The sequence below is a fragment of the Hypanus sabinus genome, chromosome 5 (assembly GCF_030144855.1).
Source record: "Hypanus sabinus isolate sHypSab1 chromosome 5, sHypSab1.hap1, whole genome shotgun sequence".
NCBI classification, from domain to species: domain Eukaryota; kingdom Metazoa; phylum Chordata; class Chondrichthyes; order Myliobatiformes; family Dasyatidae; genus Hypanus; species Hypanus sabinus.
Window position 1 is genome coordinate 144,648,335 of NC_082710.1, and position 14,195 is coordinate 144,662,529.

The following is a 14,195-nucleotide window of genomic DNA, read 5'->3' on the forward strand; positions in this document are numbered from 1 at the left end:
TCCCTGATTTTTACCTGTGTTGTATGAACTTGCCCTTGACAGCATGGTAGTGCAGTGATTAGCACAATGCTTTATGGGCATCTAGGGTTCAATTCCTGCTGCTGCCTGTAAGGAGTTTGTATGTTCTCTCCATGACCACATGGATTTCCTCTGGGTGTTTCAGTTTCCTCCCACAGTCCAAAGTTTAGGTTAATTGGTCATTGTTAATGGTCCAACGATGAGACTAGGATTAAATTGGGGGATTTCTGGGCGACATGGCTGGAAGGGCCTATTCCGTGCCGTATCTCAATGAACTAAACAAAAAGTAAAATGATGGGGGTTGCCTGATGTGGGGACTGAGAGTTGTACCATTCAAGCTGAGAGCTGAATTGTTGGAGGGTTACATGCTAGTCACCTAGGAGTGGTCAAAATAAAGCAAGTCAAAATGGCTTGAAGCTTTGTCTGGCTACTTGGGATTGAGCAACTTGCCATGCAATTTTTGGAATGCCAACACATCCAGTAGAAAGGTGTACTCAGCTGTCAGAAGCACTTCCTGTAGTCCCAGACTCCTAGAACCATGGAGAAGGTCCCAGAACCTGAAATTGTTTCACAGTCACAAATCTCAACTGCCAAGCAAAGTGACCCCTCCCTTCTTTTCAGGAAAGGTGTTATCCCACAAGAGTAAGAAATCCTCCACAACGATTAAATTGAATGGGACAATTTAAAATCTACCAAACTGAGGATATTGTATACTGTATATTTGTGTGTGTGTTTATGTGTGTATATGTACAGTGCCTATAAAAAGTGTTTCTTTCCCCCCCCCCCAAGAAGTTTTCATGTTTTATTGTTTTGCAACGTTGAATCACAGTGGATTTAACTAGGCTATTTTTGACTTTGATGAGCAGAAAAAGACTCCTGCGTCAATGTGAAAACAGATCTCTACACTAAGTGATCTAAACTAAATTAATTACAAATATAAAAGAATCACATGCTCCTGAATGTTGCTGAAACCACAGAGATGTTGATTGATTTTTAGGAGGAAGAGGACTGTGATGAGTCCTGTATACATTTTAGAAAAAGAGGGAGACTTGACTGGAAAACCAAACACCAGGGCTGTTTACAAGAAGGGGATGAGCAGACTCTCTAAGGAAGCTGAGATCCTTCAATGTGTGAGGCAGGATGTTGGAGATCTTTTACCAGTCTGTTGTAGCAAGTGCAGTCTTCTTTGCAGCTTTATATTGGGGGAGCAGCATCGGTGCTGGTGATGCAAAATAAGAAACCAACTCATTAAAAAGGATGGATCCAACCTTGGCTACAGTACAGACTCTCTTGAGTTAGTGGTGGAGAAGAGGTCACTAAACAAACTGTTATCAATTTTGGACAATCTGGCACATCCTCTCCATGACCTACTGAATAAGCAGAGAAGCACCTTTTGAACAGACCCATTCAGCTCCACTGTCACAAGGATTGTTACAGAAAATCTCCCCTACCAAATCCAATAAGCATATACAACAGTTCATCTCTGTGTGACAGGAGAACACACAACATGGTACAATAGTCTCTGCTTTATTATTTTGTACATTATTATTGTACTTTGGTACACTTTTTATATGCTTACCATTTTTACACTATTATTCTGTATTTGTTTTTAGTTAACACACTGCTAAGTGTGATTTTAAATGTTGCTGCTGTAATGAAAGAATTTCCCACTCAACATCAATAAAGTATTATTATTTATTGGTCCTAGAAGTCACATAATTAGTTAAATAGAGATCACCTGTGTTCGGTCAAGGTGTTTCAGTTGATTGTAGTAAAAATACACCTGTATCTGGAAGGTCCAGCTGCTGGTGAGTCAGTATCCAAAAGAACACTCATGCAACTCCATGAAAAGGTCATTAAAAAGCACAAGCCAGGAGATAGACACAAGAAAATTTCCAAGTCACTGAATATTCCTTGGAGTACAGTTAAGTCAATCATCAAGAAATGGAAAGAATAAGTCGTGGCTGTAAATTGGCCTAAAGCAGTCCGTCCTCAAAAACTGAGTGACCGTGCAAGAAGGAGATTACTGAGGGAGGCCACCAAGAGACCTATGACAACACTTGGAGGAGTTACAAGCTTCCATGGCTGAGGTGGGAGAGACTGCGCTTACAACAACTGTTGCCCGGGTGCTTCACCAGATGCAGCTTTATGGGAGAGTGGCAAAGAGAAAGCCGCCATTGGGAAAAAAAGTCTCACATGAAATCTCAGCTGGAGTTTGGCTGAAGGCATGTGGGAGACTCTGAAGTCAGCTGGAAGAAGGTTCTATGGTCTGATGAAACCAAAATGGAGCTTTTTGACCATCAGACTATATGCTATGTCTGGCATTAGCCAAATACCGCACATCATCAAAAACACACCATCCCTACTGTGATGCACGGTGATGGCTACATTATGCTATGGGGATGTTTCACTGTACCGGGCCCTGGAAGACTTGTGATGGTAGAAGGTAAAATGAATGCAGCAAAATACAGGGAAAACCTGATGGGAGTCCAGAAAGACAATAACTGTAAGCGAAAAGCCAAAGCTACACAGGAATGGCTTAAAAACAACAAAGTTAATGTCCTGGAGTGGCCAAGTGGCCAAGTCAGAGTCCACCTCAATCCAATTCAAAGTTTGTGACTGGACTTGAAAAGGAATGTTCACTCGTGATCCTCTTGCAGTTTAACAGAGCTTGAGCGATTTTGTAAAGGAGAATGGGGAAAAATTGCAGTGTCCAAAGTGCAAAGCTGATAGAGACCTATCCACATCGACACGAGGCTATAATTGCTGCCAAAGGTACATTTACTAAATACTTACTTGAAAGGGATGCGTAATTATGCAATCAATTATTTTGTGTTGAATAATTGTAATAAATTCAAGTCATTTTGTAGAAATTTGTTTTCACTTTGACACAAAAAAGTCTTTTCTGTTAATCAGTGCCACGACAGCCAAATTAACTCCACTGTGATTCAAATTTTGTAAAATAATAAAACATGAAAACTTCCAAGGTGGGTGAATACTTTCTATAGGCACTGTATATAAGTTGTGATGCATTCTATATTGGAGATCTTTACTGAGTAGGGAGGAGAATTGTATACTTCAGTAATTTTTGAGTGATATAAAAGTATTGCTTGTTTCGGCATACTTTGTTTAAATAACTTTGGTTTGGGTATATGTAAAAGTACATGAATGGCACTATTACGCCACTATGTCATAAATAAAAACAAAGTCAATTCTCATTTATCCCCATGCTTCCATGTTTTACTTTTGATTAGTTTATGGAATTAGAAAACATAACAGCACAATCATCTCTTTTGTCCACATTGAGACTCAGGTTGTTGTTCTGACACCATTTGACAAGCCCCTCTAGCACCCTTCTGTTAGCTGACATAATTGTTGAGGATGAGCACAACCTCTGTAGTATCATCAGCGAACTTGAGCTGCATCTGGTAGCGCAGTTGCGGCTCAGCAGCGGGGTTGAACACACAGCCTTGGTCAGCACCAATGTTCAGCATGATAGAGCTTGAAATGTTGTTGCCATTTCCATCAAGTCCAAGAGCCAGTTACAGAGAGGAGTATCGAATTCCACTGAAGACAGTTTACCCACCAGCCTCTGAGGGTTATGAACATCAACCTAGCGTATGAGGCATTTTGTTTAGGTGGGATAGGATGGAGTGGAGGGCTGATGCTACAGCAAGTTACCTTTTCCTGCTTTACTAAAATCTGTTCGCAGGACCTCAATTTCTTCAACCTATGTCATTAGTATTGAGGTGGGCTGAACATTCTTGATCTTCATCCGCCCATTTCAGAATGCTCTGCATTCACAAACTGACACTTTAGCATATTCCATGGAGGCGACATCCAGTCTTGTAATCTTATTCCACAGCAACAGAAGAGTCCATTTGTCCCCTAATTATTGATTTTCTTTCCGACACTGATTTTAGGCAATATAGGAAGATGTTTAGAGTTAAGATGGTATGGATATCTGTCAATTGTACCCAATAATCAGTAGTTATAAACTAAGATAATTAACAAAACATGTGAGTTGGTTTTGGGGAAGTGTTTGTATGAATAGTTTCTCTCATCTGCAGTGTACTCGTTGAAGGATTAATTGAAGCAAATTCGGTTATAAGCTTCCAACAGAACACACACAAAACGCTGGAGGAACTCAGCAGGCCAGGCAACATCTGAAGAGTAAACAGTCAATGTCTCAGGCTGAGGCTCTTCATACGGAAGGAAGAGAAGTCTGGGTAAGAGGGTGGTGTGGGAGGGGAGGGAGAAGTATAAGGTGGTAGGTGAAACTGGGAGAAGGGGAAGCACTGATAAAGAGCCGGAAAGTTGAATAACGAAAGAGGTAAGTGACTGGAGAAGGGAGAATCTGATTGGAGAGGACAGAAGACCATTGAAGAAAGGGAGGGGGAGGAGCACCAGAGAGAGAGAAGGTGAGAGAGGGAAACAGGAATAGGGAATGATGAAGGAGAGGGGGAGGGGACAATTACTGGAAGTTCAAGAAATCATTGAGTACCTGGCCTGCTGAGCTCCTCCAGCATTTTGTGTGTTGCTTTGGGTTTGAGTATCAGCAGATTTTCTTGTGTTTGTGGAGCTTCCAAAAGATAATTGATTTGAGAAAAATCCATACTGGTCTTTGGACAGAAAGCAGGGGTGTGGGGTGGGGGAATCTGGGTAATTGAAGAGTTCATATAAGAGGCATGGATGTGATTGGCTTCTCATGCCTTTCATTTCTGTAATAGAATTCAACTGAGCTGTTAAAATGTTGGACCATTGCAATGTCTTGCCAAGAGAGAAGCTTAAACCTTTACCTTTGATAAGATTTCTAAATGAAACTCAGCACAGCAAGTTTCCTTACTTAGAGCTCAGATTCTGCAACAAGTGAAACGTTGCTTATTTAATCGGAATGTCAGTGAAAAGTTTCAAATTAAAACTGCGAAGATAATTCAAAGTGTCTCCACTTAACTATAAATGGTGGAACAACATCAGCTTTTACTCTTCATGCACTGAGTTCAAGTGGCTCTAATTGTCTGCATTTGACTGGTTTAACACTTCCTGACAGAGTGGCTATTAAGGCGAAGTATACTCGCATAACTGTCATCAAGTTGAACAAAGGCACTTGAAACTCAATGTGTGGAAACCACAAACATGCCTAAATTACTCCTTTGATTCTTTTTTTTGGTTCTTTTTGCCTAAAATGATGGACGGTATTTCCTTTTGTGAAGCCAAAGTTAGCTGGTGAGTTTAGTGAGCCCAGGACTTATTAAAACAAAATTTGTTTTACCCCGAAGATAATCATTCTTTGGAAAAGATACCATTTAACCATCATAGCTATTGTAAAAACATAAGATCTTAAACAGATACTCCTTTCAGATTTGCTTTGAGTTTAACAAGCGCTGATTTGTGGAGCAGACAAACTAATGAAAGGAAATTAAATTTTCTGCCAACTTCCCCTCCTCCACCCCATGCTTCCTTGCTGCTGCTTCACATATATGCATTATATGTTTTTGTAAAGATCGCACTTTTGATTTTTATCATAATAGGTTGTAATCTTTTTTTACTTTACAGATGATTTTGTCAAAGACTAATAATCATCAGCTGTTATCAAGTTGTTAAAGGATAGCATGCACACAGCTTTAAAAACTATCGAGTTTCATTTTAATGTTTCATAAGTCAACCCCTGTAGCTTGAGCCACATATAGCAGTTGGTGGTTCCCAGACATGCTCTTCATGCTCCTCTCCAACTTTTTGCTGCTCAAGTGCTTTTTTTCCCCCTGAATAAAAACACAAACCCAGAATATAAAATTTCCTTCAGAAATGTACAAGTCCTTGTTAATTAGGACAGAAGCACTCAGAGAAGAAAAGTAGGATTTAACTTTTTCTACTGAATATTGATGCCACACAAGAATTCAGTTGCATCTCTCTTTAGAGAGCAAACAATTCGGAAGTAAGGTCTCATCTATTGTTTTGTTTGAAGTTTTCAGAATGATTCTTCAAAATATTCATCTACTTTTATATAGATTTTTATAGTTGACCAAAGTGGAAACATAGAGCAAGGGGCATTTTGTATCCTTTGGGGTGGAGTGGGTTGGAATAGTGAAGGAGGGGATTAGAATAAAGTTAAAACTGTTGACTTGTGAAAATGACTGTTAATCTCTTCAAGAATAATTTCTCATCAGAATTAATATTGTCTTTAATGACTGAGAAAATAAAGGTCCCTATAAACACTTGAGTTAGTTATAACTATGGACAGTTCTCTCCCCCTACTGTCAGCAAAAAGAACTGCACAGTTATTGGCGAGGTAAAAGAACTGTTAAATGGGCAAGATGATGGGAAAGTTGATTTACATTTTACGGCTACAGACTATTAAATCCTACATTTTTTTCACAATCTCGAATTTTCATAAAAGTGCTCAGGTTTCTGTTTTTTTGTTTACTTGTTCATTTAAAGTGAAAATTGATAATTGGTATTTCTATTGAAGTTTATATAAAGTGAGAAAGGACTATTAACATGAACACACAAGAGATCTTTCAAAATAGGAACTTGTAAATATTTCAACAAAATTATTTTGCCTCCTTCTTCCACTCCCAACAAAAAGTTGGAAGAGCAACAGAGGGTTTGTCTTCGATTATGGAATTGAATAAGAAGGCAGAGGGCTATTGTAAAGTTAAACTAAATAAAGTCTTCTCACTAGTGCAACACATATAATATAACAGGAAAGGATAGAGGTGCCAGGATTAACGTTGGTCAATTTTTCTTTTCTTGCAGAATGCTGATGAAGCTGTCAGAATTGCCAGGGAAATTGGTAAAATATTAATTTTTACCCACTTGTTACCATTTTACTGCTAGCTTTATATAAGTGAATACAGTACACTTTCAGTCCTCTGTCTGTGGTGAATGGAGGGTGGGACGGGCTGGAGTGGGATTGATGTTGGCTACATGAATCTGCTGGCTGCAGTTGCTCAAATCAATAGTGCCATGCATCACACATTAGTATGCATAAAACATTAAATTATTCGCTAAACAATAGGTCACTCCTTTTTCTTTTCAATAGCAATGTTTTACATTGCAACTATATTGTGTTACTGTAAAATACAGCAAAAGTAAATTAAATTTTTTACTGTACTCACTGTACTGTAACATGAAGTGCCAAATTTTCAGAGTATATTACTGTTATTTAGCCTACAACTATGTTGCCATTATGTATAAACATAAACTCAATGTCTTTTACACTAATTTTCCATAATACTTGAAATAATGTTGCTTAATTAAGCAGTTGCTAAATATTCTTAGAAATATTTGCCAATCGCATTGGAATTCCAGATGCATAAATGCCGGATCAACAAGAGTTTACTGTATGTAGTATTCTATATACTATAAAATAATATGAGTATAACATATCTGTTAAAAGCACTGACGGAACCTTTAGTAATGTAATTTTGAAGAAGGATAAATGAGATGGAGCAAGACATGTCCAGTTATTCTCTTTATTTGTGTAAACCTTTTAATAACCTTTTTTTCTGCATTTTTTCCTTATTCATTTTATTGTTACTGTTCTCTTGCCGTTCCTCTGTCTGCCTCCCACAGAGAGACATTACTTATGGCCCGAAAGAGCAAACTAAAGGTTCTGCTTTGTAACAGGCCACAAGGCGTTCAGAGAGAATTGTCCAGGATGACCTGTTGACAGCCTTACCCTCTCCTATCATGTGTTTGTATGTAGATATACTATCCTGGAATGCAAAATTCCTGTTCACTTGTCAAGAGGCTAATAATATTGTAAAATTAAGTGGAATGATTTTTGCTGCAATGTTATTGTTGTATAGAACCAGATCATTCACACAACTGATCTGAGCCAGTGCTTATGCTCCATTTGAACCACCACTCACCCCTGTCAAGACTCCTACCCCTCTATTTATTTCTATATTGTATATTCTATTCTCCCTTGATTCTTCAATGCATGTAATTACAAAGATAAATATGTTTCTAAATAAATAATTTTAATCGGAAGTTCTGATCGTTGTTCTGATCCTTGTTCTTTCTATTTTATTTTGAATTGATATTTTTTTGGATGGGGGTGAGGAAGGTGGACAAGTTATCAGGCAATAAAGTGCGTAACCATAGTAGGCCCAGTGTAGCTGTAAAGAAACTACACAGATTCACCATGTTATATTGCTGAGGTCGACCTAATGACTTTGGGATGGGGGCTCTTGATAAATGTAGTGGCAACGCTGCTGGTTAGGAAAGTGTGTGAAGGTAGTTTACTGTGAACCAGTTGCTGCCTTGAACATTTTCGGGCATATGGTCAACTGTCACACACACGTGATCAAAGTCAAAATGTGTCTAATTGTCTCCTGCTGCTAGGCTATCCCGTCATGATCAAGGCTTCAGCAGGAGGTGGTGGGAAAGGAATGAGAATAGCCTGGAATGATGATGAGACCAGGTAAGACCATGCTGAAACAACATAACATAGTTATATTGTGACTAAACTATTGATATGGAGAATCTATTCAATATGCAGCGGGTTGCATTGCAAAACCTTTTGCCGAATCAGTGTTGGCAGCGTTTTGATGGAGGTGTTGGGAGCCCAGGCTGAGGCAGACGTTCAGCATAAACAGAGCTCGGCAGGCCGGTTGTTGTTGTTTAATTTGTTTGAGAGGGTGCTGTTAAAGCAAACAACCGGTGATGCTTCGTTTGCCAGATTCACTGGAATGTCTTTCACTCCTCTTTGCTACTGTTTACCTAGACTCACTTGGAGCCAGATGCCCCATTTGTGATACCTGCCCCGCTCTCATCCTGGGGGAAAGTGTGAAAAATAGGAGGAGGCAACACAGTATATTGCAAGTAGGAATGTGAACACATGAAGCAAACCAACGCATTTGTGCTCATTATCTAATATGTGACAATTGAGTTGAGAGTGGACAAAATTAAGTTCATCACTAAGTTATTTTAATATTTGAGGAAAAAATGTTGGTTTCAAACTAATATGAAAAGTTTCAGAGAAAATACATAAATACTCTGGTGACAGGTTCAGAGAGTGGTGAGTAACTCCCAAAGATATTTTGTCATCCTCAAAGCAGGAGTTAGGAGGGCTTTCCACTAGATAAATGCAAAATTCTGGATTCTATAAATACAATCCCAACAGTGCTCAAGAAGACTCTCACATTCCATGTCAAAGAGCGTGTTAGATTGGGACCCTGAATATCACTTTCTCTGCCACTGGGGCAGCAATGTTGCACTGAAGTAACTTGACATGCTTCTTTGGCAGCACCTCACAAACCTGAAGCTTCCACTTTCCTGCTTGGAGCTACATTTGTGGCACTTGTTCCTCTCACATTGCAACATTTTGGTCTGTACACAGCACAGAACAGGGGTCTTCAGGTGACCAAACTGCCTCTCTACATGATTTCCATTAGCCTACGTTTGGATTATATCCCTCTAAACATTTTCTATCCATCTACTTGTTCAAATATCTTTTTAAGTGTTGAAATTATACCCGTCTCTACCACCTTCTCTTGGCAGCTCATTCCATATCCCCACTACCTTCTCTGTGGAAGACTTTCAAAGTTCAAAGCTCAAAGTTTTATAAATCTTTTCAAGCAGTGTTGAGAGCTTCAAGCTGCTAGATGTGAACATCACCAATGACCTGGCCTGGTTCAACCACTCTGATGTCACAGCCAGAAAGCTTAGCAAAGTCTCTACTTCCTTAAGAGCCTACAGAAATTTGGCATTCCCTGTCAAATCTTATCAATTTTTATTGATGCATCATAGAAAGCATTCTGTCTGGATGCATAACGGCTCGGTATGCCGACTGCTCTGCTTGTGACTGTGTGAAGCTGGTGTGGTCACAGCTCAGCACAACACAGCCTCTCAAAGTTCACAGTACATATATTATCAAAGTAGTACATACCATATACAACCTAGAGATTTGTCTCCTTACAGGCAACCAGAGAACAAAGAAACACAATTCAACCAATTTTTAGAAGAGGTCATCATACACCAGGTCAGCTCTAAGGACTCTGTTTATATTTCTCACTGTCTCAGCTATACGGCACCACAGTTAGGGTAGCGATTAACGCAACGCTATTACAACTCGGGGCTTCGGAGTTCAGTTCCGGCGTGTCTGTAAGCAAGTTTGTATGTTCCTTCTGATATGCACAAGGGTTTCCTCCAGGTGCTTCGTTCTCCTCCCATAGTCCAAAAGCGTACCAGTTGGTAAGTCAGTTGATCATTGTAAGTTGTCCCATGATGAAGCTCAAGTTAAATCAGTATGTTGTTGGCTGGCACGGCTCGAAGAACCAGAAGGCCCTGTTCCAAACTCTATCTCTAAATAAAATAAAAGTAAAGCATCCAGTATAATCAAAGTTTCCACCCACCCTGGGCATTCTCTTCTTTCCCCCTCTCCCTTTGGGCATAAGATTCAAAAACCTGAATGTATGTACCTCTAGGCTCAAGGACAGCTTCCTTTGTCAGACTCTTGAATGGATCTCCTGTGTGATAAGATGGACTCTTGGCCCCATAATCTATCATTTACCTGCACTGCTCTCTTTTGGTAGCTTTTGCACTTTATTCTGCATTGTTATTGTTTTACCTCACTCTAGCTCAATGCACCATTTTGTGATTTGATCTGGATGAACCTTAAGCATTTCTCTGTACCTTGGTACATGTGACAATGATCAGCCAAAACCAAAAGGTCACCCTCAGTCTCCTTTGCTCTGTGGAGAACTGTCTCATCCCTTCCAATCTCTCCTGATCATTCAGGTCCTCCAGTCCGAGCCACACTCCTTTCATTCATCCATTTATCAATCCATCTATCCCCTCTCCCCCTCCCCTTCTCTCCCCCTTATCCCTCTCACTCTCATAGCCCTTTGAGCCTTACTGCCCAGCTATCCTCCCATTAATCCTAGCCTAATCATGGGATGACGTACAAACACCAATTAACCTACCAAACGGTACATCTTTGGACTGTGGGAGGAAACCCAGGCTGTAATGGGGAGATCTGTACTCTTTAGCAGAGTCATATTCTCCTCTCCAGTTTCATAACCTCATTTGATCAACTGGTTGCCTTGTTTCCTATATTCCAGCAGAAATACTTAATTTGAATTTTCAGAGATTATGAAAGGTAGATAGAGGCATTTGCCTGTATTTTCTCCCCCATTTAATCTAGCAGCCATGTTAGTACCAGGAAAATAACTTTGGTTTTACTTTGTGCAAATGACATTAATATCAACATTTTTGTTTGACAACAAGAAATATTTTTGTGCCATTTAAATTTTCCCTGGATGCTGATCCTTCTGCCAATCACAAAGATTTATCATGTGCTTTTTCAACCTCCCTTAAACTTCTTTGCTTTATGAACAATGGGAACACCTCGAACCTCCATGTAACTGAGGCCCCTTCATCCCCGAGATGCTTGTAGTAAATCCACAACAAATCTGCTTCAAGGCCTTGATATCCTTCTGAAAATGTGGGATCCAGAATTGGCTACATCACTCTGCATGATGCCAAACCAGAGCAAACGGTTGCCCTCACACCTTCAAAGATATAGGCAAGCTGTTGCTGATTAATATTTTATACCCTAGGAAAATCTACCGGGTAAATGCTTCTTGGTTTTTATCTTGTACTTTCCTCAAGTTTGTCAATAAACTGAGAATAAAGATGTATATTTGAGGGAAAAGTCTTTGTTGCTCTCTTTTCTGCCGTTGACTGCCAGCAGCCTTGTTTCTCTGCAGTATTTGTTGTTCAGGGATACGGCATCATCGTGGTGTCTGTTGCCAACACTGTACCAGTCTGTGGGTTAGAGACAGAGTCAGGTATACGACTGAACTTGTAGCTACTATGACTTAGAGTTTTCTCCCTTAACTCCTCTACTTCCCTTTTCTCTTAGTTGTCCTTATAACCACCACCTCTGACCAAGTTTGAGTCAACTTTAGCTGACAGTCATGCCTGTGAGCCCTCGGTGTTAGTGTAAGTGTTTGTGTGTACTCAGTCTCTCCATTACTGCAGTGTAGAGTTTTGACGTTATTGCTGAAGCAGTGTATTTTGTTTTGCGAATTTGGTGTTTATTTGATCATCGTACAAATGTTAAGCAGAAGATTCTTCCTGCTCTCCAGATGTCCTGATTTCCAGCAACCACCCCCTCCTCAATTAGAGGTGTGAATAGGGTTGGCTCTAGCTGTGTATCTATTGTGGGATCTAATAAATTACTGTCCTCATTAGCTGAGTTAATGTACCGGTGTCCCGCTGGCACTGATGGAGACCCCTGTTCTCTGAGAAATAGTTTTAAGAGCATAGGCCCATTCGGAAATGGTACGTTGGAAAGCTATTGAATGGTGGAATAAGCTCAAAGAGCTAAATAGCCTTATGTTCCCAAAGATCTTTAAGTATGGCCCAAACTCATCATGTGCAGAATATTACAATTGGACACTCTTTTCAGATCCTATCCCCTACCCCTCCTACTCCACCAACTCTCTGCCCAACCACCATGTAATTCTGGAGAGGCAGAACACTCAGGGTTGGTAAGGGAAGCAGTAGCCTGTAAAATCTTACACCACACCCCCCCCCCCACCCACACTTTGTCCAAGGGGTCTCAAGAACAAAAACTGTTCTTAGCATATTAAGCAACTTCATAATTTTAGACACAGCTATAGGGGTAGAAATATTCGAATTGAGGACAGGGCTTCTATTGTCCTTGTTGACTGCCTCAGTTCTCCAAATTCCGTGAGCTCAATAGTTGGAAATGAATTTTGCTGCAACAGGGCATGCATAGAACTGATGAGAATTAAATGGCTAATTAGCAGAGCTGCAACCTATTGCCTCACTGAAGTGTGCTCCTGGATGGATAGAATACACAATAACATCAATATCTTCCTTTTGTGGACTTATCTTTCTGAGTTACCTATTTGCTGAATCCTTTAAACATTCATTCCGAGTGCAGTAATTTTCAATTCATCTTGACCACATTGACCTTTGTGTCATTTTAATCTATTCTGATTTGACTGCAATAAATGCTATTTGTCGCCTTAGCAACATCCTTCCATACTTCCTACAGTTGATTTGTCAGGTGATCCTGTGCTCCCATTTGTTTTGTTTTCATTTCCTTCCTACAATTTTTACAGCACAAAGTTTTTGTTACCACCCTTTTTTTAATAAACTGGTCCTAGTTCCTCCAGTAGAGACATCAGACACTGTATTCACAGATATACAGTTGGTTCATGCTTTCTGTTAACTTGTGTGTGATAGCTCTTTAAAACAGAAAAGGGAAGTAGAGCATATAGAAGCCCTTTGATAGTCTCAAAACATACTAAGGGTTAACGAATGCCTTGCTCAAGTGTGGTCATTCAGTATCATACTTTTGTGATTTACTTACTGAATCCCTTTAATATTTTCTGTCTGCTCTGAGTGCATTTTTATCAAGTATACAGAATTATGGGTATACGTAGGGTAAATGCCAGCAGGTTTTCCCTACTGAGGTTGGATAAGACTAGAACTAGAGGTCATGAGTTAAGGGTGAAAGGTGTCATGCTTAAAGTGGAAGCATGAGAGGGAACCTTTTCACTCAGAGGGTGGTGAGAGTGTAGAATGAGCTGCCAGCAGAAGTGGTGGATGCAAGTTTGACTTTGACATTTCTGAGAAATTTGGATAAGAACATGAATGGGAGGGGTATGGAGGGATATAATAGACAATAGGAGCAGGAGTAGGCCATTCGGCCCTTCTAGCCAGCACCGCCATTCACTGTGATCATGGCTGATCACACACAATCAGTACCCCATTCCTCCCCTCTCCCCGTATCCCTTGACCCCGCTATCTATAAGAGCTGTATCTAACTCTCTCTTAAATGCATCCAGAGACTTGGCCTCTACTGCCTTCTGGGGCAGAGCATTCCACATATCCACCACTTTCTGCGTTTTTCCGCATCTCTGTTCTAAATGGCCTACCCCTTATTCTTAAACTGTGGCCTCTAGTTCTGGACTCGCCCATCAGCGGAAACATGCTTCCTGCCTCCAGCGTGTCCAATCCCTTAATAGTGTTATATGTCTCAATCAGATCCCCTCTCATCCTTCTAAATTCCAGTGTATACAAGCCCAGTCGCTCCAATCTTTCAACATATGACAGTCCTGCCATTCCGGGAATTAACCTTGTGAACCTACGCTGCACTCCCTCAATAGCAAGAATGTCCTTCCTCAAATTTG

At 40.2% G+C, this 14,195-nt stretch overlaps 1 protein-coding gene across 2 annotated transcripts in view; it reads left to right on the forward strand.

Annotated features, from left to right (window-relative positions):
* The window catches only part of pcca (propionyl-CoA carboxylase subunit alpha), a 463,897-nt gene that overhangs the window by 203,742 nt on the left and 245,960 nt on the right, over positions 1-14,195 (forward strand). For both annotated transcript variants that reach the window (XM_059970514.1, XM_059970515.1), the window contains 2 exons: positions 6,775-6,811; positions 8,368-8,446. In XM_059970514.1, coding sequence (XP_059826497.1) covers positions 6,775-6,811; positions 8,368-8,446 — 116 coding nt within the window. The remainder of the gene's footprint in view (positions 1-6,774; positions 6,812-8,367; positions 8,447-14,195) is intronic.